The sequence below is a fragment of the Balaenoptera acutorostrata genome, chromosome 5 (genome assembly GCF_949987535.1).
Source record: "Balaenoptera acutorostrata chromosome 5, mBalAcu1.1, whole genome shotgun sequence".
NCBI lineage: Eukaryota > Metazoa > Chordata > Mammalia > Artiodactyla > Balaenopteridae > Balaenoptera > Balaenoptera acutorostrata.
This window is the reverse complement of record NC_080068.1, coordinates 139475869-139503733: the sequence shown is the minus strand read 5'-3', so window position 1 is coordinate 139503733 and position 27865 is coordinate 139475869. Positions and strand designations below refer to the sequence as shown.

Sequence of the window (27865 nt, the reverse complement as noted above, 5' to 3'; positions counted from 1 at the left end):
AAAAGGATGGTCAAACCTCTACTCCACAAGAACCATGGAAACATTACATTAGGACCACTGGTGGACATTCCACAATGAGCCTCATTCTACTTCGTCTAGCTAGTCCATTCGGCAAGGTCACAAAACTAATGAGTCTTACTTGGCTTTAAAAAAGTGCTTTTAAAACATTACTTGGGGGACTTCCTGGTGGTGCAGTGGTTAAGAATCCAACTGCCAATGCAGGGGACACAGGTTCGAGCCCTGGTCTGGGAAGATCCCACATGCCGCGGAGCAACTAAGCCTGTGTGCCACAACTACCAAGCCTGCGCTCTAGAGCCCGCGAGCCACAACTACTGAGCCCACACGCCTAGAGCCCGTGCTCCGCAGCAAGAGAAGCCACCGCAATGAGAAGCCTGCGCACCGCAACGAAGAGTAGCCCCCACTCGCCGCAACTACAGAAAGCCTGCACGCAGCAACGAAGACCCAACGCAGCCAAAAATAAATTAATTTCAAAAAAAATTACTTAATTTCATAATTTTTTGGTAAATGAATTATTGGTTTACAATCTCTTCCCCAAGAGCTGTTATTACTAAATTGTATTTGTATTAAGATAGTAAAGCAGTAACTTTATTTTAAGATGATTTTTCTCAAGCAAGACCCAGAAGTTGAAGAGGCAAAGAGGTAATATGTAGAATTCATAGTAGACATCTTCAGTTTCGTTTTAAGATTACCAGATACTGATATATACGAGCTTACTGAAATGTTAATAGAAACAAACATTTCGCAGCAAATGTAATTTTTTATTATCTATAGCCTTGCTACTTAAAACCAAGAAAATAACCAGATACATGTATGAACAACCATATATATGAATGACCATATGTATATATGTATACTTGTGTTTGTACATAAACTGATATAGATGGGTGAGCAAATGAGCATGACCATGACAAGTCTCAAAGTAATCAGACTGAGAAATGTACTATATCTGTTGCTCCATGTTTTGCGAGCTATCAAATACGCCATTTCTCTTACCGCATTCAGACTCTATAGCATGTGTTTTCTTAATCTGTGTCTCACTGCGTCGTAAGAAAAGAGGAGAAAAGATTTTTACCTTATAGATTTTAGCTTTCACAAGAAAGAGTTCTATCAACGTGGGTGTACTTTCAATAGCGGTATTTATGTACCCCAGAGCAACAGACGGCTGCCCAGTTCTGTCGTAGTGCTGTGCCAAGTAGTACTGGACCCAAAGTAACGTGGTCGGCGGTTCTTCCTTCCCATCGTCTTTGAAAAGTGGGGGGGGCGGGGGAGGAAAGAAAGCAAGCTTAGTCATTAGAGATATTAGTAACAGACTAGCCACCTCAAAGTGGCTCTATCTTTATTAACAAGGGAAGCAGCTCAAACCATGTGATTTATGCATCTGGTTATGCAACTAGCTCTAACCCTACAAAATCTTTGGAAGGGACCACGCTTTCTGCTCTGTATCATTATAGCTCCTAGCACAAAGTCCTGCATAGTAATAACTTCATATAGTAAACATGGCAGATGAATGAGATCAAAGCTATAACAAATTGCCTAAAAAGAAAACTGAGGGGAGCGAGGGGGAGGGGAGGGTTTGGGGTTGGGGGAGAAGACATGACAAGCTGTACTAGAACTATGAGTATACTGGTCAGGATGTTATGTATGAGGGTAAAAAAAAAAAAAATAAAGAGAAAATTTCCATTAATGTGATGGTAAAAAAAGAAAAAGAAAAAAGAAAGGCATGACTGCTTAATTGGGTTTCTAGCTAATGTACCAAACTATACATAAATATACTTGTGATGTGGTTATTTTGAATTTTGGTGATTATAAGATTCTTAATATATTTTAATATTATTCTGAATATGCAACAATGCATAATTTAGGTTAAATAAAAATTATACCCAGAAAATGAGATGAGTAAAAATACTTATTCTGTATTTTAGTTCATAATTTTATTTTTTATATACTCACAAGAAAGTGTGTAAGTTAAATATACAACCCACACATTAAAAAATGATTTTTTAATACAAATTTCTAAAATCTAAGAACTGTTATTTGCTTTCAAAGAAAGCAACAGAGTGCTTATTTTTATCCTAGTAGAAGTAGGATGGCTCAGTGGACAAACAATAGGAGTGGAACTCACCAACTCCCGTTCTGATAGATCTGCAACTAAAGTGCTGCATATTCTTGGGCATGTCATTGAACCTCTTCCACATTTGTAAAATATGTAGGAAAATGCTGATAATCAAAGGAACATCATGATGATTAACCAATGAAACCATGGTAACGCCTTCTAAAAAGTACTATTTAAATTCATCTGAGACCTAGAAACAGTGATCAACTCAATAGCAATAAGCACCCCAGGTCCCATACTGGGCTTTCCCACTGTAGGAAACAGGGCTCCTTGGGAAAAACAACTGATTACATGTCTGCTGTGGGCAGTATACAAGATGAGCTAGAATATTTTGTCATACCAAACTGCAAGGAAGCTATCAATTACTATCCTAGTATGTGAAGGCTTGAACCATTTGAAACTGCAAATATGTTTAAAGTCATGAATTCATAATAATACCTTTAAAACATGTATTGGCCATCTTTGAAGAATGCTACTAAACCAATTCATTATTTTGAAAACTGGTAAAGAACAAAAAAGTAGGCTAGGCAGGGGAGAAAAAGCAGCATTTATCTTGCTTTTTCTATACAAACTGAAATACTGCATAAGCAGATAACAGATAGTATCTCTTTTTAAGATAATGAAAAATGAATGGTAGAATATCACTAGCTTATAATTCTTAACAGTTCTTAACATATGAAACAAATACTTCATGCCTCCTGATCAAAGAACACACCACCATCTTGAAATAATCTTGCTCATCCCTTTGTCTTTAAAACAAAAAGGAAAAAAAAAATCAAATCAAATCTCATCAAACCTGCAGTCAGACCTTTCCATTAGAAGTTTCTGTAATGATGGAAATGTTCTGGATCTGCCCTGTCTAATAGGGTAGGCATTAGATTTGCATTAGCTATTGAGCAGCACTTGAAATGTGGCTAGTGTAACTAATTAAATTTTTTATTTAACTAAAAAAATTTTAATAGCCCCATGTGGCTAATGGCTACCATACCAGACAGCACAACTCTGCATCCAACTACCAATTTATAACAAATCCAGAGGGCAGAGAAATAACATGTTAAGCAACACCATATGGGTATATTCAGCAAAATCTATACTATAGAAAAACTCAAGGAAAAAAAACTAACTTCTTTAATAAATAAATTGCAGGAAGAAGAGAAGATAGAGGGAAAACCTACAGATTTATAAAAAAGGGTTAAGAGACATATCAAACAAACTCAAAGTATAGATTTCACCTGTATCTTCATTCAAACAAACTTCAAAAACAAAGAGAAAAAATGCTATTTCCAAGATATCTGGAAATGTAAGCATGGACTTTTTTCTTTGATATTAAGAAAGTATTAATGTTCAAGTATGGTGATGCTATTATGGTTATAATCTTTAGAATACTGAAATATTCATGGATGAAATGATGTGATGTTTGGGATCTGTCTTAGAATAACATGGGAGTAAGGGAAGTAGGTAAGAATACAGATGAAATAAGTTTGGCCATGAGGTAAAAACTACTGAAGTTGAGTGGCGGGTAAATGGAGTGTCATCATACTATTACATCTAGTTTTGCAGGTGTTTTAAATTTTACATAAAATTTTCTTCAATAAGCTACTGTTATTATCTTCTTACCAATGTACATTTCACACAATGTGTACATTAATGCACCTTCATCTTAAAGGGAAAAAAAGTTTAAATATACTAAGCTTACTGACTAAATAATGAACAATACTGACCTTCTGGTCAAGAATTTCGCAACATATTAAGTTTTTCAAGATTTTTTTAAAACATAAAACTTGAGCACTTACCACTGGGGTTAAATAACCGGCAGCTTTTTAGAGATGTTTCATAACCTACTACTAATTCTTCTATGATTGCCACCTAGAGTACAAACACACAAGCACACTTTAATAAAAATAAATAAATATATAGTTACTATGCTTGTGCAAAATGTGTTATTTACTACTAGAGGGCTAAATAAACATTCCGATTCCCCCCTCCACCTATCTCTCTCTCTCTCTCTCCCCCTCTCATACACACACACAAACCTTTTTATAAATCTCTTTTAACCTATGGATAAAAATTTAAAACCATACATTTATGAAGGTGTGTTTTAAGGCAAAACTTTCCAAAAAACTTACTGGCAACTCCTTTCCCTGCTATAAAATAAAGCATCAAGCTGAACTAGAAATCGGGAAAAGGTTGGACAGAAAGAGGTAATGTTAGGGATGATTTTTATCTTGGTTCATTTTTACCTCAATTCACATAAATAACACTCACAGTTAACATTTGCACTTCAGGAATCAAGAATTAAATAGTGTGTAAAAAGAGAAATTCCGCAAGCATATGACAGCATCCACTCTCAATTTCATCACCAAGGGGAAAGCATCAGTAGAACAGAAGCAGGGCGCCAAGGGTGGGTTTCTGAGATCCAGGAGAGTGAGTGGCCGTCCCAGTTCTGGTCTCTCCTGAGTCATGACTGTACTACTTACTCTTGGCTTCATAAGAGATCTGTGAATACTTTTAATTTATTAATTCCCTTCTTTGCTTAATCCATCTATAATGAATTTGTTACTATAGAAGCTCTCTTAAATGACCTCAACTTAACTGACTCAACAGGTTAACACCAGCTCTCTCCATCCCCTCAGAAAACTGTGAGGACTGAATGGCCACAGCTAGGTTATTCTGGTGCACCCATGTTCTTCTCCCACAAGGTGAGCTACATGCCTACTAAGAGGTTTATTTTCCCAAACCTGTTTGAATTAGTTGCATTCATTACCATCATTGCAGAATTTAATTCAATATTATGTAAACTTAAGAAATGAGAACAATAAGAAAGAACTGCTTCTATTAAGTCGAATACCATGGAAAGACTCAAAGATAAATTAGACATTTTTTACCAATTTAGGTTTAAAAAGACAACCATAAAGGGAAAAGTCATAACAATATATATGATTCTACAATCAAGATTGCTTCACAAGCATCACGTTCTCACTGTACCAAAACTAGAAGTAAAATACCATATTCTATCAATGTGATTTAATCAAGGGGGAAAAAAGGTGAAACAGTCATCAATAAAGCCCACCATATCTTGGACCTCTCAACAAAAGACTGGCAGATAAGTGCCCTTTATATGCTTTAGGTTTAAATGTTTAGCACATTTACTCTGTCCCACCTTTAAGGTGGTTTTTTTAAACCCAGCCAACATGTCTGATGCCACTGTACTTATAAACAAAATAATCTAAATTAAGATTAAAACACCCTTGGGACTTCCCTGGTGGTCCAGTGGTTAAGAATCCATGCTTCCACTGCAGGGGGCATGGGTTCGATCCCTGGTTGGGGAACCAAGATATCGCATGCCATGCAGTGCGGCCAAAGAAAAAAAGATTAAACACCCTTTAACGAGCGTTTTGAATATTGTAATACATAGCTGAAAGAGTAAGCTAACTTACTGGGACAGCAAACAAACTCCTCTGACAGAATTTTTTTTCTACCAAATAAAAAGGAGAAAGATTACTAAGCTTCAACTTAGTTCAAAAAAAAAAATCACTTCTGGCTTTCACCATGAGCAGGAATTAGAGAAAATATTCAAGAAATCACTACCTTACCAAATTTTCATCCCTGTACCGACTCATTAAAAAGTACACATCAGAAACAAAAGACAGAACAAATAAGCAGTAATTTATTCCCCTAAAGAGAGCAGGGGATGAGAAGGAAATAAGAGGCACAGAAGCATTTAAACTGCAAGCTAGGAAGACTGTTAGCAGATTCACAATGTGTATACTATGTGCACAGGTAGCCAAGATCAATTATTCCAAATACTGAGCAAAGAAATTCTAGTCAAAACACAAAACCAAACCAAACCATTGTATTTTGCTTTACCTTTTCTTTATCTTTGTATAGAGACCTCAAAGTATTGAAGACTGGTGGACAACCCTTGCTGAAGTTCATCCTTAGGAACTTATCCAAACATTCTTTAAATTTCTCACCTTGGAAGAAAAAACTCCTGTTGACTTACACGTACCCAGACAACTCTAAAAATGCATACATTAAAATCTTAACATGCATACTCATATATTTAAAAGCAAGGAAAGATACTGTATATCATAACACCATTTTCATTCCTTCACAGTTATTCTCACTTACCAGATAAGAAGTTTAATGGCAGTCTTCTTGGCACCAATCCCCTGGGATACTTAGTCCAGGCCTCCTCATAAATTTTTAGTCGTTCTAACATATTAGCTGCAAACCAAAAAAAAAATTTTTTTTTCATATGTAATTAAAACATATATTTTTCTAGAAAATTACAAATTTCTGAAAATATATAAAAATTACCATATTAAACAGAAAATTTGAGCATGGGAAAAATTATTCATAATCTAACCACCTAAATATATCAATAATCATTTTAGAATACTTCTAATATTTTCATATTTTAACCTATAATCATATAAAATACATAATTTTCCTTATCCTGCTCTGCTTTAGGTGGCCTTTCAAAATCTGCCTGCTCTACTGTAGTTCCAAGAAAGGCTCGGTTATTATGTTTCCACCTATGGCTTCTCCAGTATTCTCTTCAGCCTCTCCTCTAACTCCTCTCCTTTGATTTATCTTGGAGCTTCTGGATTTATCCTCTATCTTCCGTTTCTCCATATTTCTTCTATATTTTCTGTTACTCTCCGGTAAGAACTTTCCTTGTTCAATCTTGCACTTCACTAAGTTTCCTCAGCTGTGGCCCCTCTTATATTTAACCGATTAAGATTTTCATGTCACATCAAGAAGTAGGTTTTTCATTTCCCAGATTCCTAACAAGCACTCTCTCTTAACTATGCATACTTCATTGCCTCTCTTCATCTTAGGCTTCTCTATGATCTCTACTCTCCCTTTGGCTGGCACTGACAATTACCTTTCCAATGCTGGTGTTACTACAGAGGATAACATTCTTTGTACAAGGTTTCTCTCACATTTATACCAGGAATAGTTCACTATCAGTCTTGTGGGAAACTTCGCTTCAAATTAGATCATCCTGGCTAAAGACTCTGCCTTTTTGTAGATGACACGTTTCTGGGCTTGTCCTCACAAGTAGGTCCTATTCATGGGAGAGAATGGTTGGGGAGAAGAGTGTCTCTGGACCAAGTTTATCTGAGTCCTTCTTGCCGCATAGGAAACAGTGCTTCCCTTTCAGCTTGGCAACATTCACTTGCCCCTGGCAGGCCACTCTGCTATAGCCACAGGTTATCACAGAAGTCTCTCTTTTGGGGAGACATCTCCATTTCTACATTTCCCTTTCATGTTTCTGATGCTGCTATGCATTTGTAAATTTTTCAAACTTGTTTCTAAAATTCTTTTCACAACTCTTTCTTTGAATTTGTAGTAGAAGAGAGGTTTCAGAAAACGCTTAGTCTACCATATTAAATGGAAGTTCACAAATGTACTTCTATATTCAGATTTTGAACCAATTCTTTTTTTTAATTAGTTTTTCTCCTGTTAACCTTTCTCTTTTTAAAATATTTATTTAGGCTGTGCCAGGTCTTGGTTGAGGCACACGGGATCTTCGTTGAGGCATGTTTAGTTGTGGCATGCGGACTTCTTAGTTGTGGCATGCATGTAGGATCTAGTTCCCCGAACAGGGATTGAACCCGGGCCCCCTGCATTGGGAACACAGAGTCTTACCCACTGGACCAGCAAGGAAGTCCCTGAACCAATTCTTAACCAGTTCTTCTAGTTATGATTTTCACTGAGTTAACACAATATATATTAACAAAAGAAGCAATTAAAACTTAGAGAGTAAGTTTTAACCAATGCTACCTGGCTTGAGTGCCTTTTCCAAGCCTTTGTAATAGGCCCAGTTTTCAGGATTTCTCTCTTGTAATCCTCTGTAAACATCAGCTGCATCTCCCAAACGACATAATTGCAACAGAAGTTCCCCTGATAAAAAACAAATTAAATTAAGTATCTTCTGGTTGTAACTTTAAGTTTTCCTCAAACTTTCTCTTAAAACCTCTTCAATATTGGGAAGTGGGTAGATTTGGTATCCTCCTGAGTTCTCAATTCCCTTCAACAAGACTATTTACCATGTTACTTTATTGTCCCTCCTTTTTGAAAGTTCATGTGTAGAAATGTCATCCTCTTCACATCCTCAATTTATTCAGGTATTTTTCTAACTCCAGGCTACTCTCTCAAGGTCACTGAACACAGTCACCAAGCCATCATCTACTACTCAAGTATTCCTGACAACATATGGACAATTTCAAAATCCAAATTAATGCCCCAATCCAATACCCTAACCTTATGATGCCCTAATCAACTAGGAAACGATTGTGCTCTAGCAGCCCGTAAGCATGGCCACATTGTCTCTCTCCCCACTACTGTTTTTTCTCTCTTCCAACTACCAAATATGCATCTTGCTTTAAGCTTAACTATCTTGACTTTCTTCTTCTTGTCTCACTAATCCTACCCTCCAACCCTAGAGGAAAACCGTTCCCTTTTCTTCATGCCTTTCAGCAACCTGTAGGCTCACTGCTTACCTTCTCTGGGTTGCATGACCAATCTCATCCCTGAATGACATTAGCAGCCCCAAATATGAAAACTAATCTCAAAACCTAGGCTCCCTCATTTACCAATTTTAAGGCCTGGATCATCCCGATTGCTTGCTTGCTGTACACCTTCTCATAAAAGAAGTCAGCAGATGAATGGACTGAGGCACTGGTTTCACTAGACATATATGAGCTCCAAACTCACACAGGCCTCAAACACTGCTCAGGAATCCTTTTCCCTACCTTAATGGGCTCCCATTCACCAAAGGTATTATTTTCAAACCAGACTTCACCCTTGCACCCTTTCTATTATCAGATAATAAAAATGAACACTTACTGAAAGTGAAAGTGACTTTCAAATGTTTCACTTGCATTACTTAATTCAATTCTCAAAGCTCTATGAGATAGGTTACTATTATTTGTGTCATTTTAAAGCAGAGAACATAAGTAACCTTGTCAAGGGTCTTTCAGATAGTTAACTGTTAAGAGTCAGGATTTGAACCCAAGCAATTTGGCTAAATGAGCCCATATTCTTAATGTTTATACCCTCAGTGGTTCTCAACCAGGTGCATTTTTGCCATCCATGAGACATTTAGCAATATCTGGAGACATTTTTGGCGTCACAGTAAGGGGAGCGGGTGCTATGGTATCTGATAGGTAGAAGCTACCAATGCTGCTAAACATTACACAGCATACAGGAGACTTCCACCTCCAACACCTCGGTCCCAAAATGTCAACAGCACCAAAGTTAACGGTCAGCTCTACGCTAACCAAAGCCTCCTTCACCAAAAACATAAATAATATTTTGCAACTTTTCTCCCCTACGCTACACCCATCCACATTTCCTTCCCTTAATCTTCATCCACCTTTCCCTTGTAGAAGAAACTGATGGTATAAGAATTAACAATGAAACTTTCTGCCTAACTATGCCCACTCACCCACACCAGGAAATTCCTAAATTATCCTGACTACCCACCACTAACATCAATGCCTTTTATTACTGGAATATCCAACGATTGATGATTCTACTCTTAGTTCCCTTCTATTCTCTTTATATACCCTGCCCCCAATACCTGATTCACTGGAGATATCAAAACATATTTTGTGGAACGAACCGATGGCTCTGTTTCCTATTTCACTGAGAAAATGGAAGCAACGAGAAGGGAACTCCCAAATACCCACTACATCGACACACCTACTTGCCCATACACTCTACCATCTCTCATTACTGTGGATGAACTATTCATTTTGCTATCTAAGCCCAACCTTTCAACTTTTCCACTAGATCACATACCCTCTACTGTACTGCATATTCTGTCTCATTATCCAGTGAGCATAAGCAAATGCTGTAAAAATCTTCTTTTGATCCTATAACCCATTCCATCCACCACTACCCTATAGGTGTTTCCTATACAGCAAAACTACTTGTATGCATCATTTATGCATGCTATCTTCAATTCCTCTACTTAAATCTCATTTAAATCTACTTGATTTGTTTGGGCTTTTACTACCCTCCTTCCAAATGTTCAGAACGTTTTTCTGTTAAGGTCATCAGTAACTTCCAAATTGCTAAATCCGTGGGTCAATTCTGAGTCCTCAGCTTGAGCTGTCATTCTTCCTCACTAATAAAGTTATAAAAATAATAAAACAAAACAATGTACTTAAGAGTATTTTGAACAATGTCACATATTTCCGTAAAGAAACTGAGGCTCAAGTCTTGCCCCTCATCATTTAGCTGGTTAGTAGCCAATGAAGGAACTCAAACTAGTTTTTTCAACTTCATGATCTTTCCAATAAGTCAGAAACCTCCTCCTTTATAACTAACAGACTGCTAAGGGATAATCAACTCAAGTGCGAGAGGGCTGTCTTGGACCTACAGCTCACAAATGAGCTCCAGGCGCCTGAGACTTCCATTCTTTTCTTGCCAGCAGCACTATCCTCTGCTGAAAAGTTCATCAAGCCAATGGTGGCTATACCCACTCTGCACACAGATACCACACTTTCTAGTATTCAACTTCAAGGGAAGCCAAAGAAATCTGAAACCAACAAACTTCAGTCGCGTAGTCTCACAAAGGTAAAGGAATATTTCAGATGGCAATTCTTAGAAAGTACTCATATTCTCAATTACTTGTTATTTTTCTTTCACTTTCCATAATCAGTTCCTCAACTTTTAAAACTACAAAGACTCCTTCTTCTCAACCCTCTAATAAACGGCAGAACTGGAGATCTTTATTTAAGGATCTACCCATCCTCCTACCCTAATCCACACATGTAAACCCGAATCTCTGGTTTCAATTCATGTTCTGTGTTCAGAGAGACATTCAGATAAACCATAAAGAACCCTAGGAATGTCCCAGAAGCACTTTAGTAAAGACTGATTTATCAATATATATTACTGACAATAAAGAAATGTGTTGTACACATTCAGTTTCGCCAATAAGCAGTTTCTAAGAAAATCCTCTGTCTTATAAAATTGAGCAATTGCCTCCAGTGTCTTAATCAACTCTCAGTATCTTTGATCTGAAAATACTGTAAAGAGAAAATATTGTACTGAGTCACTTCATTCAATGATTTATTGTTCACAATTTTTTTTCCTATAACAATATCCATTGTTTGAATGTGTATTTTCCCATATTACAAATTATTCAAAGTGCATGAGTAAGAAATAGATTTTGACATCAAATCAAGAAGTTGTGTTATATGCAACTATCAGTAGCAACTAGATTTTTCAGTTTTGCTCTTTGTCATAATTAAATACCGGAATAAATTACACTCTTTAAAAAAAATACCTTTGGTTTCTTCTACAGCAAGTTTATCACAAATCTGCTTTTCATAGGTACAAAGATGTTCCAGAGCTTCTCTATAGAGACCTGCTTCCCGAAGAACTTGATTCTGATATAAAAGGAGTTCACTATATTCATAATCCACTTTATCAGGGGATGTCTATATATGGATATAAGGAATACTAACAGTAAGAATTTTGTTTTCATATCAGAAAATTGTTCACACACTCAAATACATACAAGAAGTCAAAGGATAATATATGATGGACAAAATTCATTTTTTTAAAATTCCTAAATATCTTTCTAGGGAGCAACTAAGTAAATAATGTCAATATTAACTTATAACCCACTGAATAAAATAATCCATTAAGTCCTTACATATAATAAATAAATAGGGGAGAAAGGAAAGCTCTTACTTAAGAATAGAATGTCAAATAAATCTAGAAGGAACAAGACAGAAAAGTCACCCTTTTGAAACTATCATAGGAACAGTTGATTCAGGCAAGAATCATAATCAATGAATGCTAAAACTAGTGGTGAAAAGTCTGATGAAGAACAGACTATTCATAGTCTCAAATTGTTTATTAAATACAAAGAGAAAAAAATAACAAGTTTATAGTGAAGAAACCTGGCAGACACCACCTTAACCAAGTAATCAAATGGAACAGACACCACGTGACTCAATGTGGTGAACTAAGAAGGGCTTGAAATCACTTCTGTAGTTTCCTGCCAAAAATGCGTAACAATATCTAATAATGAGGAAACATCAAATAAATCCAAATTGATGGACATTCTACGAAAGTACTGCCATGACTCTTCAAAACTACCAATGTCATGAAATACAAAGAAAGCCTTTGAAACTTCCAGATTAAAAGAGACTGAAGAGAAATGACAAATAAATGTAAGTTACGATTCTAAACTGGATCCTGAAATGGAAGAAAAAAGTCCTAGAAAGGATATAAACAGGTCGATTAGTAAATTTTGAATATGCGTTGTGGATTAGATAATAACAGTCTATCAATGTTAAATTTCCTAATTTTTTGATAATCTATACAGCAGTATCTATAGATTTGACAGCTATAAAGTTATTCTTAGGAAATACCACACCGAAGCACTTAGGAGTAAAAGAGCATGGTATCTACAATTACTCTCAAATGTTTCAGGAAAAAAATTAAATAGCTAAGTAAATATAGAGACTGTAAGTAAATGTATCAAATATTAACAATTAGTTAATGTGAGTGAACTTCTATATGGAGTTCTTTGTACTCTTCTTGCAACTTTTCTGTAAGTTTGAAACTATTTCAAATAAAAGGTAAGGCTATATACACTTCTCTCTTTGAGTTATATTAAGAATAAGACCTAGTTTACTAGGTATGATTTCTGGTTGTTACCTGTTGTGTTTTCCTAAATTCTTCTAAAATCTTTGCTGCCATTTCATAATCTTCTAATAAATGGTAAGCAATAGCATAACCAATCCACGATGCTCTCTGTGCAGGTCGAAGCTGAAGTAATTGATATCTCGTTTCCTTTAAGACGGGAAAAAAACACTTCTTAGTTTTACAATGAAAGTAAATGCTTCTTAAAAAGATCATGTTCGGGCTTCCCTGGTGGCGCAGTGGTTGAGAATCTGTCTGCTAATGCAGGGGACACGGGTTCGAGCCCTGGTCTGGGAAGATCCCACATGCCACGGAGCAACTGGGCCCGTGAGCCACAATTGCTGAGCCTGCGCGTCTGGAGCCTGTGCCCCGCAACGGGAGGGGCCGCGATAGAGAAAGGCCCGCGCACCGCGATGAAGAGCGGTCCCCGCACCGCGATGAAGAGTGGCCCCCGCTTGCCGCAACTGGAGAAAGCCCTCGCACGAACCGAAGACCCAATACAGACAAAAATAATAAACAAATAAATAAATAAATAAAAAAGAAAATCCTTTAAAATAATCTGTTAAAAAAAAAAAAAAAAAAAATCATGTTCATTTACCCCACAACACTGAGCAATCTGTAACACAAGGATGAAAATCATAACAGAAAATAGTTTCAAACATCCACATTGTGTAGCTTTACAGAAGCAAAAACGTATTTCTTAAGAAGCACAATGAAGCTTCCAAGATAATCTTGTAATTTTTTAAAAGGTTAAGACATGGTACCCTTTATTACTTACTGATCTACTTACTCTAAGAAAAGAGGACATGGGGAGGGGGAAGGGTAAGCTGGGACGAAGTGAGAGAGTGGCATGGACATATATACACTACCAAATGTAAAATAGATAGCTAGTGGGAAGTAGCTGCATAGCACAGGGAGATCAGCTTGGTGCTTTGTGACCACCTAGAGGGGTGGGATAGGGAGGGTGGGAGGGAGACTCAAGAGGGAGGAGATATGGGGATACATGTATATGTATAGCTGATTCACTCTGTCATACAGCAGAAGCTAACACACCATTGTAAAGCAATTACATTCCAATAAAGATGTTTAAAAAAACCCCAAAACTATGGGATGCAGCAAAAGCAGTTCTAAGAGGGAATTTTATAGCAATACAAGCCTACCTCAAGAAACAAGAAAAATCTCAAATAAACAATCTAACCTTACACCTAAAGGAACTAGAGAAAGAAGAACAAAACCCAAAGTTAGCAGAAGGAAAGAAATGATAAAGATCAGAGCAGAAATAAATGAAATAGAAACAAAGAAAACAACAGCAAAGATCAATAAAACTAAAAGCTGGTTCTTTGAGAAGATAAACAAAATTGATAAACCATTAGCCAGACTCATCAAGAAGAAGAGGGAGAGGACTCAAATCAAAAAAATTAGAAATGAAAAAGGAGAAGTTACAACAGACACCGCAGAAATACAAAGCATCCTAAGAGACTACTACAAGCAGCTCTATGCCAACAAAATGGACAACCTGGAAGAAATGGACAAATTCTTAGAAAGGTATATCCTTCCAAGACTGAACCAGGAAGAAATAGAAAATATGAACAGACCCATTACAAGTAATGAAATTGAAACTGTGATTAAAAATCTTCCAACAGGGGCTTCCCTGGTGGCGCAGTGGTTGAGAATCTGCCTGCCAATGCAGGGGACACGGGTTCAAGCCCTGGTCTGGGAAGATCCCACATGCCGCGGAGCAACTAGGCCCATGAGCCACAATTACTGAGCCTGCGCGTCTGGAGCCTGTGCTCCGCGACAAGAGAGGCCGCGATAGTGAGAGGCCCGCGCACCGCGATGAAGAGTGGCCCCCGCTTGCCACAACTAGAGAAAGCCCTCGCACAGAAACGAAGACCCAACACAGCCATAAATAAATAAATAAATTGTATAACTTAAAAAAAAAAAATCTTCCAACAAACAGAAGTCCAGGACCAGATGGCCTCACAGGTGAATTCTATCAAACATTTAGGGAAGAGCTAACACCCAACCTTCTCAAACTCTTCCAAAAAATTGCAGAAGAAGGAACACTCCCAAACTCATTCTATGAGGCCACCATCACCCTGATACCAAAACCAGACAAAGATACTACAAAAAAAGAGAATTACAGACCAATATCACTGATGAACATAGATTCAAAAATCCTCAACAAAATACTAGCAAACAGAATCCAACAACACATTAAAAGCATCATACACCGTGATCAAGTGGGATTTATCCCAGGGATGCAAGGATTCTTCAATATACGCAAATCAATCCATGTGATACACCATATTAACAAACTGAAGAATAAAAACCATATGATCATCTCAATAGATGCAGAAAAAGCTTCTGACAAGATTCAACACCCATTTATGATAAAAACTCTCCAGAAAGTGGGCATAGAGGGAACCTACCTCAACATAATAAAGGCCATATATGACAAACCCACAGCAAACATCATTCTCAATGGTGAAAAACTGAAAGCATTTCCTCTAAGATCAGGAACAAGACAAGGATGTCCAAGGATGTCTCTCACCACTCTTATTCAACATAGTTTTAGAAGTCCTAGCCATGGCAATCAGAGAAGCATTCCTATACACTAATGATGATAAATCTGAAAGAGAAATTAAGGAAACACTCCCATTTACCATTGCAACAAAAAGAATAAAATACCTAGGAATAAACCTACCTAGGGAGACAAAAGACCTGTATGCAGAAAACTATAAGACACTGATGAAAGAAATTAAAGATGATACCAACAGACGGAGAGATAAACCATGTTCTTGGATTGGAAGAATCAATATTGTGAAAATGACTATACTACCCAAAGCAATCTACAGATTCAATGCAATCCCTATCAAATTACCAATGGCATTTTTTACAGAACTAGAACAAAAAATCTTAAAGTTTATATGGAGACACAAATGACCCTGTTTAGCCAAAGCAGTCTTGAGGGAAAAAAACGGAGCTGGAGGAATCAGACTCCATGACTTCAGACTATATCACAAAGCTACAGTAATCAAGACAATATGGTACTGGCACAAAAACAGAAACATAGATCAATGGAACAAGATAGAAAGCCCAGAGATAAACCCACGCACCTATGGTCAACTAATCTATGACAAAGGAGGCAAAGATATACAATGGAGAAAAGACAGTCTCTTCAATAAATGGTGCTGGGAAAACTGGACAGCTACATTTAAAAGAATGAAATTAGAACACTCCCTAACACCATACACAAAAATAAACTCAAAATGGACTCAAGACCTAAATGTAAGACTGGACACTATAAAGCTCTTAGAGGAAAACATAGGAAGAACACTCTTTGACATAAATCACAGCAAGATCTTTTTTGATCCACCTCCTAGAGTAATGGAAATAAAAACAAAAATAAACAAATGGGACCTAATGAAACTTAAAAGCTTTTGCACAGCAAAGGAAACCATAAACAAGACGAAAGACAACCCTCAGAATGGGAGAAAATATTTACAAACGCATCAACGGACAAAGGACTAATCTCCAAAATATATAAACAGCTCATGCAGCTCAATATTAAAGGAACAAACAACCCAATGAAAAAATGGGCAGAAGGCCTAAATAGACATTTTTCCAGAGAAGACATACAGATGGCCAAGAAGCACATGAAAAGCTGCTCAACTTGACTAATTATTAGAGAAATGCAAATCAAAACTACAATGAGGGCTTCCCTGGTGGCGCAGTGGTTAAGAATCCGCCTGCCAATGCAGGGGACACGGGTTCGTGCCCCGGGACACGGGTTCGTGTCCCGGTCCGGGAAGATCCCACATGCCACGGAGCGGCTAGGCCCGTGAGCCACAACTACTGAGCCTGCGTGTCTGGAGCCTGTGCTCTGCAATGGGAGAGGCCACGACGGTGAGAGGCCCGCGCACCGCGATGAGGAGTGGCTCCCGCTCGCTGCAGCTGGAGAGGGCCCTCGCGCAGAGATGAAGACCCAACACAGCCAGGAATAAATAAATAAATATATAAATTAAAAAAAAAAAAAAACTACAATGAGGTATCACCTCACACCAGTTAGAATGGGCATCATCAGAAAATCTACAAACAACAAATGCTGGAGAGGGTGTGGAGAAAAGGGAACCCTCTTGCACTGTTGGTGGGAATGTAAACTGATACAGCCACTATGGAGAACAGTATGGAGGTTCCTTAGAAAACTAAAAATAGAATTACCATATGATCCAGCAATCCCACTACTGGGCATATACCCAGAGAAAACCATAATTCAAAAAGACACATGCACCCCAATGTTCACTGCAGCACTATTTACAATAGCCAGGTCGTGGAAACAACCTAAATGCCCATCGACAGACGAATGGATAAAGAAGTTGTGGTACATATATACAATGGAATATTACTCAGCCATAAAAAGGAACGAAATTGAGTCATTTGTTGAGACATGGATGGATCTAGAGACTGTCATACAGAGTGAAGTAAGTCGAAAGAGAAAAACAAATATCGTATATTAACGCATGTATGTGGAACCTAGAAAAATGGTACAGATGAACTGGTTTGCAGGGCAGAGGTTGAGACACAGATGTAGAGAACAAATGTATGGACACCAAGGGGGGAAAGCCGTGGGGGGGGGGTGGGGATGGTGGTGTGCTGAATTGTGCGATTGAGATTGACATGTAGACACTGATGTGTATAAAATTGATGACTAATAAGAACCTGCTGTATAAAAAAATTAATTTAATATAAAAATTTAAAAAAAGATAGTACAAAGGAAAAAAACCACTTTTTAAAAATACAGTGCCCAACTACTGAGCTAAGATCTATAGAAAACAACGCAACAGGTACTACATGGAAAAATAAAAAGAGGGACTAAATAAATCTGATTTAATAGACTGATTTAAGGGTTAAAATATAGCTACAGTGGTGATCATTTTGTAATGCAGAAAAATACAGAACACTATGTTGTGTACCAGGAACTAATATAGCATCATAGGGCAATTAAACTTCAAAAACTCCAACCAACCAACCAAACTCAGAGAAAAAGAAATCAGATTTGTGGTTACCAGAGGTGGGAATGGGAGTGCGGTGGGGAGAACGGGGTATTAAATGAATGTGGTCAAAGGTACACACATCCAATTGTAAGATAAATTAAGTACTAGGTGTGTAATGTACAATATGATTAATATAATTAACATTTCTGTATGTTATATGTGGAAACTGTTACAAGAGTAAACCCTAAGAGTTCTCAGCACCAGGAACAAATATAATTTTTCCTTTTTCTATTACTTTGTATCTATATAAGATGATGAATGCTTACTAAACTTACTGTGGTAACATTTCATGATGTAAACAAAATCATTATGCTGTACACCTTAAACTTATACAGTGCTGTATGTCAATTATATTTGAATAAAACTGGAAGGATATCCCCCCACCCCCGGCACACACAATGTAGCTACTAAGACAGAATATTAGTCTCTATGAAGGTAAAAGGAATAAACAAACAAAAAATATATATATAAAAATGTTAATTTTTCACTGAATTGATTAACTCAATCTTATACAGTAATCCAACTCTGCCTCACAGTAAAATAATTTTTAAATCTGATTAGTCCAGTCATAAACACAATCACTACTGGGGGAAGAGAGCAAGATTCAATTAAAATTTTTTTTTAATGGAAAACTTGTTATCAGAAAGTACTCAAAAAAAGTTTTAAATATTTAAACAATATTTCCTCCTTAGAATAAAAAAATTCTCTACTTACCCTGTAACCCTCAAGATCTCGCATTTGGATCTGTAGTAAAGAAAGGTCCCTTAAGATTTGAAGATTGTCTTTATCCCATTTTAGCGCATTTCTGTAACACTTAATGGCTTCATCATATTTCTTGTCTGACCTCTGGAGAAGGCCATAAACATGCCAACCTAAAGGATTTAGTTAAGGATACAACCTCCAGGTCAAGAAATAAAGTTCCGATAATATTCTCTATGAAACTCAGAAAACTACATCTATTTATAAAATTACAAGCTTAAAAAACAGAGAGAATATAAAGACAGAAGGTAGTCTGATACAGTGGGGAAAAAAAGCACAGCTCTTCGAGCCAGAGAAAACAGGTCTAGCCTGCCTTGTTAGCTCTGTGACCTTAAACAAGTTAATTTAATCTTATGTTTCCTCAATTATAAAATATAAATAAATAGAAAGCCTATACAGCAAAGCACAGCAGTTTGGTGACAAAATGGAATAACATATAAAGTGCTCACTGGCTTGCACAAAAATAAATGCTCAATAAATATTAAGAATTATCTTTTCTTTTAAAAGGAAAAAGAGGGAATGGGTATCCATGACATGTAATTGTTTTAAATCAAGTGTATTTTCTTTTCCTTAGCTAACAAGGTCCTTGGGACAGACCCTTAGTGCAGTATAAAGTTCCTAAAAATCAACCACTTAAATTTAGGGTGCAGGTGGCCAAAATGGACAGTCTCCTATTCAAAGAACTTAAAGTCTAGTAAGGGAGACAGATAAGTAAGCAAAATTACCGTAGGCTGTAAAACTGTGCTACAAAGGGGGGAAAATATGTAAATAATCCCACTCCCCTAATACAGGTCTTTTTCACTTTAGATCTTGATTACTGCAAGTCACCCATCCTCCTGCCTTCAGTCTCTCTGCTTTTACTCTCACCTGCCAGAGTAACCTTTCTAAAACACACACAATCAAAAGAAGAAAGTCTACTTCCCTTTCCAGAAATGAGTAATGTTTCTCTCTCAGATCAGATTCCAACTTTTCAATCTAACAACTTCTACACTCCTTAACAGAGTCAGTAAATACAGAATTTCTAGGGTGACATGTATAACTGAAAATACATATATAATGTTATAAATTTTATTTGAAAAATAATCTTCGTTTTCATAATGCAAATGACAAAGTAAAGGTTAACAAATCTTCTCAGTTGGTTGGAACATGGTTTTAAAAAGCCTGAGGTACACTACCCTTCATAATCTGGCACCCATTACCTACCTTCCTATTCCCCGCACCCCCATTTCAGGACTTGATCAACTCTCTTGAGCACTGCAACACCTTTTAACTGCCTTGAATCTTCTTCTTCTAAAAATCTATCCTCAAGGAGTTTAACACTGCTAAAAATTTAAAGAAATTTATGTTCATCAAGAGGAACCCAGTTAAATAAAGCATGGCAAGTACATATAGAACACTGCACCAACATTAAAATGATGAAAAGATAGCTACAAAATCTTATTACTTAATCCTTTGCTTACCTTTTCAGTTTCTGGTTACTCTCAACTCACTCACTTCTGCTTTACTGGATTAGTGATAATTGTTGAACAAATTATAACATTTTATGTAATACTCAGAAGTGTTAAGCTTCTACCAAGTATCTTCCTTCACTAGACTATAAGATCCTTGACAGCAAAATCCATATCTTTTCTTAGTCTGTATTATTCCAGACTAACACTTGAAAATTTGCTAAGTGTTTCAGCACTTCATTGTGTTAGCCAACAAAATAGGTAAAGAAATATGTTTAAAACTATTTAAAAAACAGTAACCCACAATTTTTTCTCTATCTTCCCTCAGACATTTGTACTTGATCCTACTCTCACACTTCCCTTAATAAAATAAAATTCACCTCACACAGTACAGCATTATCAGGGACTATGTTAAGCATCATTAAATCTTTACACCACCCCAGTGAAGTGGGTATGAGTATTCTCATTTAACACATAAGGAAACTAAGCCCTAAGATCACAGTTAGAAAGAAGCTGGGCTGAGATTCAAACCAAAGTGAAGCCTACTCCAAACCCTGGGCTCTCAATCAGTATACTATACTGCCTTCTCATACTCCTTACTGTATATCCTTCTCTCAATTCATGCTATGATGAAATCGGCAGGGTACCTCTTTTTTTAAGTGTGGGAGGAGCGTTCATAGATATTTTAAAAGGCAAGTCCCATTTATCTGTGACTAGATACAATGGTAGAACATGGTAGGTATACAAAAATGTTTCCTGAATGAAGGCAGTTGCTATTATTCAACTGAAGAAAGAACCATCTCCTCTGGAGTTACACAGTAAGAGAGATCTAAAGCTTCTGACTCCCAAATTGCTGCCTTAGCTCAAGACACCACAATCCAACCCTTAAATATACAAAAAGGATACACACATGACTCTTCAAGTCATTTCTCAAACCTCTACGAACCAATTCATAAGCTTCTTCCTTTTTTCCCAAACAGTTCAATGTTAATCCTTTCATAGCCAGGGTTTCTATTTTTAAAAAAAAGAAAAAGAAGAAAAGGAAGAAAAAAGAAAAGGAATTTAAAGATAACTAACAACAACAAAAACGGTAACCATATCTCAAAAACAAATGTTACATTATCCTAAATATTTAAAACTTCAAGGAGATTCCTGGGAAAATGTCCAGGTTTTTAAAGAATTAAAATATTTGTTAAATTGACAAATGAAGTAACTACACATTTCTATACTGTAGGCCTCCCTAGATTTTTTTTTTTAAGATAAAAAGATACAAAAATGCATGAATATCTGGTAATCCATATGCTAACAAGATAAAATGATTTTCCTACTGTTCAGGGGAATTCCATGACCTTATTAAATCACTACTTTAAAGTATGAAAAACTTTATCTTGAAACAGACTATCTCTGTGAACCCAAGTTACATAAAGGTTAAATTCACTGTTCAACTATTTAAATATACACATAAATTACATTTCTGGTTTTCATAAATTTATTTTAAAATGATTTTTTGGGATTACTATTAAATATACAAGTAAAAGAAGATGTCAAACACCTGTCATTCACAATCCACAGATTAAAAAAGAGTTGAGGAAAATATTAATTTTCAGAAAGGGAAAAACAATATTTCTAATTTCATAATGTATATTCTATGAAACACAAATGAATAGAAAATATTCATTATGATTAATTTGCGTTTTAGGACTACAATTTAAAATTTATAGAAAAACTAATTAGGAATAAAAGATAAGGATTAAACATATTATCCTGAGGAAAAGTCAACATTTATAGTAAAACACAGATAAAGAAATGGAAGCAAAAAAGAAGGAAAAAAATGTGTACAAAATCAGCAAAAATCATGCATAAATTTAAAGGAAAAGGAAGCAAACAAACAAAATATATTTGGCAAGTAGCCAAATTAGCAAGGTACTGTAGAAAGTAACACTTTGTTGTTAAACAGGTAAAATCTATTCTTGCAAGAAACAACTTCAAGTGTCTTAATTAATGAAAACCCAGGTTGTCAGTAAGTGTAGAACAAATCATAACTTATGTACTGTTAAAAAGTATTTTCAATTAAATTATGACACTTCATATGCAACCTGATTTCAGATATGTTAAAATATGAAGGGAAATTGCATTTTAGACACAATGAAAGTTGGTACTCTGCTGTACTGAAACTCTATGGTGACTATACGACTAAAAGTTACATTACCATTATGCATACTTTTGGAATGAATACAAAACAACCTAATATCCAACCGGCTAGCAAAACTATTTTTTAACAAGGAAATGGAGAGAGAAAATTTTAGATACTTTATTCCCACTGCTTTCCATCTTTAAACAATTGTATTACTATAGTGAAAGTACGCGAGAGTAAAGATAGCTAACAGGGAACTATTGCTCTCTCCCTCTTCAATACTAAGAGAACATTATCAAATTAATTAACAAAGAGCCATGTTTCCTAACTACAAATCAGACCTATGAAAGCTTATTTTTCCTTTGCCTCTTTACAAGTTTATCCTACAAACATCTCACTGTCCAATTTTCTACCCTCACACAGGCAAAAGCTATGTAAACTTTCAAAATCATGTCTTAAACATGACTGTCTTGAAAAACTAATTAAGATACAATGCTAAATAAGAAGGTGCTGGTTCATGAGCAAAGACCCAAATGGATACTTTCTGAATAAGCTTATTGTAAGGAATAAAATTTCTCTAGCTCAACCAAAGTTCTCAAGCAAAATTTTCTTGTAACATTTTAAATAAACTTATTTATTAAACTTAAATTAGCATATTTGTCTTACTAGGTTCTTTTGCCTTTCCTATGGTGCTAATATTCAAAATAGGAATAAATCAGAACTCAAGTAGATTGTGTTATCATTTTCTCGACAATATATTCAAAGTATTAGTATTAAACATCTCACAGGAGTCAAGGATAAGAAGGTCCATTCTCTCTGGAAAACAATCTAGGCAGCTGGGATTAACAGAACCCAAATAAGTGAAACCAGACAAGTAAGCAAAGCCTTACCTACTTACACTTACAAGCAAGTGTACAGTATTTACACTTACCTCCATGCTCAGCAAATTTGGGGTTAGAGAGGATTTGTTTACAGAATTTCAATCCATTTCTGTACTGTTTATGTTCATAACATCTCTGTCAAAACAAAAGAGAAAACTTTAAGTTTAGCAAGAAATGCAAACAATTTTAAATTCGGTGCTAAATTTTTTATTCTGTTAAATACAACAAAATGATCACGTTATTTCCATATTCTCCTAAATCCCACTAAAACACAGTTTAAAAAAAAAAATACAGGGAGTTCTCTGGTGGCTCAGTGGTTAGGATTCGACACTTTCACTGCAGTGACGTTCAATCCCTGCTCAGGGAACTGGATACCGCAAGCCACACTGTGCAGCCAAAATTAAAAAAAAAAAAAAAAAAAAAAAAAAGGAAGGTTCAAATACAGAAAGTAAAAGCAAGACAAAGGGACAAAATATACATTAGAAAAAATAAGAAAATCATTAGCTTACTCCAAAAGGTCCAACAAGTGTTAATAATATGAAAACTGAAAAAAAAAGACAGGTGTAGAAATTATATTTTAAAATACCATTGTCTTTTTGCTGAAGGAAACAAGTCTCTGAAGCCACAAGGGACAAACAAGTGCACGCAAATTAACAAAGGGGAGAAAGACCCACACCGTGGCACACCATAATGAAAATTCAAAGCCTGGAAATAATGGTCCGTAAAAACTTCCAGAGACAGGGGCTTCCCTGGCGGCGCAGTGCTTAAGAATCCACCTGCCAATGCAGGGGACAAGGGTTCGAGCCCTGGCCCGGGAAGATCCCACATGCCGCGGAGCAACTAAGCCCGTGCGCCACAACTACTGAGCCTGAGCTCTAGAGCCCACGAGGCACAACTACTGAGCCCGTGTGCCACAACTACTGAAGCCTGCGCACCTAGAGCCTGTGCTCCGCAACAAGAGAAGCCACCACAATGAGAAGCCCGCGCACCGCAACGAAGCGTAGCCCCCGCTCACCGCAACTAGAGAAAGCCCATGCGCAGCAACGAAGACCCAACACAGCCAAAAAAAAAAAAAAACTTCCAGAGAGAAAAAAACAAGTCACATAAAAAAGATCTGTAATCAGAATAGCACTGAACTTTTACTCCAAAGTAACAATGGAATATTGCTAAAAGCTATAAAACTACACACAGCCTTCAAAATTCAGAATTCCTTACCTAGCTAAACTGTCAATCAAGTATATATAAGTAAAATGACAGTTTAAAGCTTCTCAGAAAGTTAAAATTTTATCTCTCTGCACTCTTCCTTAGGAAGCTATTAAAAGGAATCAAAACAAAAAGATAACATGGGACTTAGTAAATAAGTAATCTAATGCAGAAAAAAGAACTAGAGAACAACCACTGCAAAATAAAACAGGCCGCCAATGGCCACCATGGAATAGGTTTCTATCAAGGACAAAAATGGAAAATTTTATTTATAAACACCTGACAGAAATACAGGCACATTTGGGGAAAATGAGCAATGGGTCTATAGAAAACCAGGCAACTGAATAAGTAAGATAGGTATTAGCTCCAGGAGAAATAAAGGCTTATATAAGAGAATGTGGTGGTCTTAGTGGTCTTAGCGTAATATTTGGCTCAACAATAAAAAAATACATGTATAGTTATAAAAATGTAAATATTTAATACTGGTTTATCAAAATATTGTGATATAAGTATAAAGAGAGAAAGACAAGTGAGCAAATGTGTGAATGATGAAGTACCAAGCCCTCATTTTCCATGAACAGAAGTCAACAAATGTCTAAAAGTTATGTATCAAGAAATAATGTTATAGGGACTTCCCTGGTGGTTCAGTGGCTAAGACTCCATGCTCCCAATGCAGGGGGCCTGAGTTTGATCCTTGGTCAGGGAACTAGATCCCACATGCCACAACTAAGAATTCGCATGCCGCTACTAAAGATCCTGCGTGCCGCAACGAAGATTCTGTGTGCCACAACCTAAGACCTGGCACAGTCAAATAAATAAATAAATATTTTTAAAAAGAAGAAAGAAATAATGTTATATTACTAAGCAACAGAAAAGCAAATACCAGAGAAAATAGCTAGAAGGACTGAGGGTGCTTGATTCTGGTGTGGGAAGGTATGGAGGGGAAGGGGAGGGGGGGTGAGTTGACAAATTCTTTTTCATCATAAACCTTTTAGTGCTATCTGACTTGTAAGTATCACTATGTGCTTTCATAACAATAATTATTTTTAAAGCACTGTATTCATTACAGAAAACATCTTAAAGATATGGTACTCTATGCCAGATTTCACTGTCATAAGTTTAAACAAATTTTACTCACAATTTTTAAAACAATACATTCAAAATCTGGGAGGGGTAGTTAATGCAAATGATAATAAAATCATAGAAAAATGTGGAGAAACAAAAATGTAAAATTTTACATTCAGCACCATGAAATCAACTGCTTAAAGCTCAATGATAGAGTCAACTACAGAGCTGTCTTATAATCAACTATGTACTCTCCATCTCTATTTTGTTGTTCACATCTCAAACCTAATACACTATCCGAAACACAACTGATTCTCCCCCCAGAATCTATTCACCAAGTCTTCACCGTCTCAAGAGATGCCCTTCCCTCAACTCACCCTCACTCAGATGATGAAGCAAAAAACCTAATTATCCTCTGTGCTTTCCTTCCCTGACACTTCCATTCTCTAGTAGATCCATCAGTCCTAGTTTCTCTGCAATAGCTTCCTAACTTTCAGCCCTTCCCACAATCAACAAGCAAAGTGATCTGGGGGATACGAGGGAGGGGAGAGCAGAAGCAGTAACGTAACCATACGCAGTCAAAGAAACATACAACTAAGCAACTAAATTTAGTGTTCCTATTTACTTAGCAGAAAGCCTAAAAATAATTTTTCTTATAGTAATTAAAATATTAGTAAAAACCATTAAAGGAAGCTATGACATAAACACTAGGCTAATTAAAAGTGACACTCCTGGGCTTCCCTGGTGGCGCAGTGGTTGAGAATCTGCCTGCTAATGCAGGGGACACGGGTTCGGGCCCTGGTCTGGGAAGATCCCACATGCCACGGAGCAGCTGGGCCCGTGAGCCACAATTGCTGAGCCTGCGCGTCTGGAGCCTGTGCCCCGCGACGGGAGGGGCCGCGATAGAGAAAGGCCCGCGCACCGCGATGAAGAGCGGTCCCCGCACCGCGATGAAGAGTGGCCCCCGCTTGCCGCAACTGGAGAAAGCCCTCGCACGAACCGAAGACCCAACACAGCCAAAAATAAATAATAAATAAATAAATAAATAAATAAGAAAATCCTTTAAAAAAAAAAAAAAAAAAGATATAACTTTCTAAAAAAAAAAAAAAAAAAAAAGTGACACTCCTAACTTGTCACTGTTTTCCAGGAACTACATACATACAAAGAATAGTTTAAGCACACTATTCTTTTTTTTTTTTTTATAGATCTTTATTGGAGTATAATTGCTTCACAATACTGTGTTAGTTTCTGTTGTACAACAAAGGGAATCAGCCATATGTATACATATATCCCCATATCCCCTCCCTTTTGAGCCTCCCTCCCTCCCACCCTCCCCATCCCACCTCTCCAGGTCATCGCAAAGCACTGAGCTGATCTCCCTGTGCTATGCTGCTGCTTCCCACTAGCTAACTATTTTACATTCGGTAGTGTATATATGTCCATGCTACTCTCACTTCGCCCCAGCTTCCCCCTCCCACCCCATGTCATCAAGTCCATTCTCTATGTCTACCTCTTTATTCCTGCCCTGCAGCTAGCTAGGTTCATCAGTACCATTTTCTTTTTTTTTTTTTTTAGATTCCATATATATGTGTTAGCATACGGTATTTGTTTTTCTCTTTGTGGCTTACTTCACTCTGTACGACAGACTCTAGGTCCATCCACCTCACTACAAATAACTCAATTTCGTTCTTTTTATGGCTAATATTCCATTGTATATATGTGCCACATCTTTATCCATTCATCTGTCAGTGGACATTTAGGTTGGTTCCATGTCCTGGCTATTGTAAATAGAGCTGCAATGAACACTGTGGTACATGTCTCTTTTTGAATTACGGTTTTCTCAGGGTATATGCCCAGTAGTAGGATTGCTGGGTCATATGGTAGTTCTATTTTTAGTTTTTTAAGGAACCTCCATACTGTTCTCCATAGTGGTTCTATCAATTTACATTCCCACCAACAATGCAGGAGGGTTCCCTTTTCACCACACCCTTTCCAGCATTTATTGTTTCTAGAATTTTTGATAATGGCCATTCTGACTGGTGTGAGGTGATACCTCATTGTAGTTTTGATTTGCATTTCTCTAATAATTAGTGATTTTGAACATCTTTTCATGTGCCTCTTGGCCATCTGTATGTCTTCGCCATCTGTATGTCTTCTTTGGTGAAATGTCTACTTAGGTCTTCTGCCCATTTTTTAATTGGATTGTTGTTTTTTTGATATTGAGCTCCATGAGCTGTTTTTATATTTTGGAGTTTAATCATTTGTCTGTTGTTTCATTTGCGAATACTTTCTCCCATTCTGAGGGTTGCTTTTTGTCTTGTTTATGGTTTCCTTTGCTGTGCAAAAGCTTTTAAGTTTAATTAGGTCCCATTTGTTTATTTTTGTTTTTATTTCCATTACTCTAGGAGGTGGGTCACAAAAGATCTTGCTGTGGTTTATGCCAAAGAGTGTTTTTCCTGTGTTTTTCCTATGTTTTCCTCTAAGAGTTTTATAGTGTCTGGTCT

At 36.7% G+C, this 27865-nt stretch overlaps 1 protein-coding gene across 2 annotated transcripts in view; it reads right to left on the bottom strand.

The window, feature by feature from the left end:
• Positions 1-27865, bottom strand: part of NAA15 (N-alpha-acetyltransferase 15, NatA auxiliary subunit) — a 76734-nt gene that overhangs the window by 27998 nt on the left and 20871 nt on the right. For both annotated transcript variants that reach the window (XM_007172336.3, XM_028164001.2), the window contains exons 2-11: positions 23144-23228; positions 20985-21089; positions 18586-18743; positions 12830-12964; positions 11445-11598; positions 7928-8047; positions 6266-6361; positions 6002-6108; positions 3928-4000; positions 1094-1263 (exon numbers count right to left, since the gene is read on the bottom strand). In XM_007172336.3, coding sequence (XP_007172398.3) covers positions 1094-1263; positions 3928-4000; positions 6002-6108; positions 6266-6361; positions 7928-8047; positions 11445-11598; positions 12830-12964; positions 18586-18743; positions 20985-21089; positions 23144-23228 — 1203 coding nt within the window. The remainder of the gene's footprint in view (positions 1-1093; positions 1264-3927; positions 4001-6001; positions 6109-6265; positions 6362-7927; positions 8048-11444; positions 11599-12829; positions 12965-18585; positions 18744-20984; positions 21090-23143; positions 23229-27865) is intronic.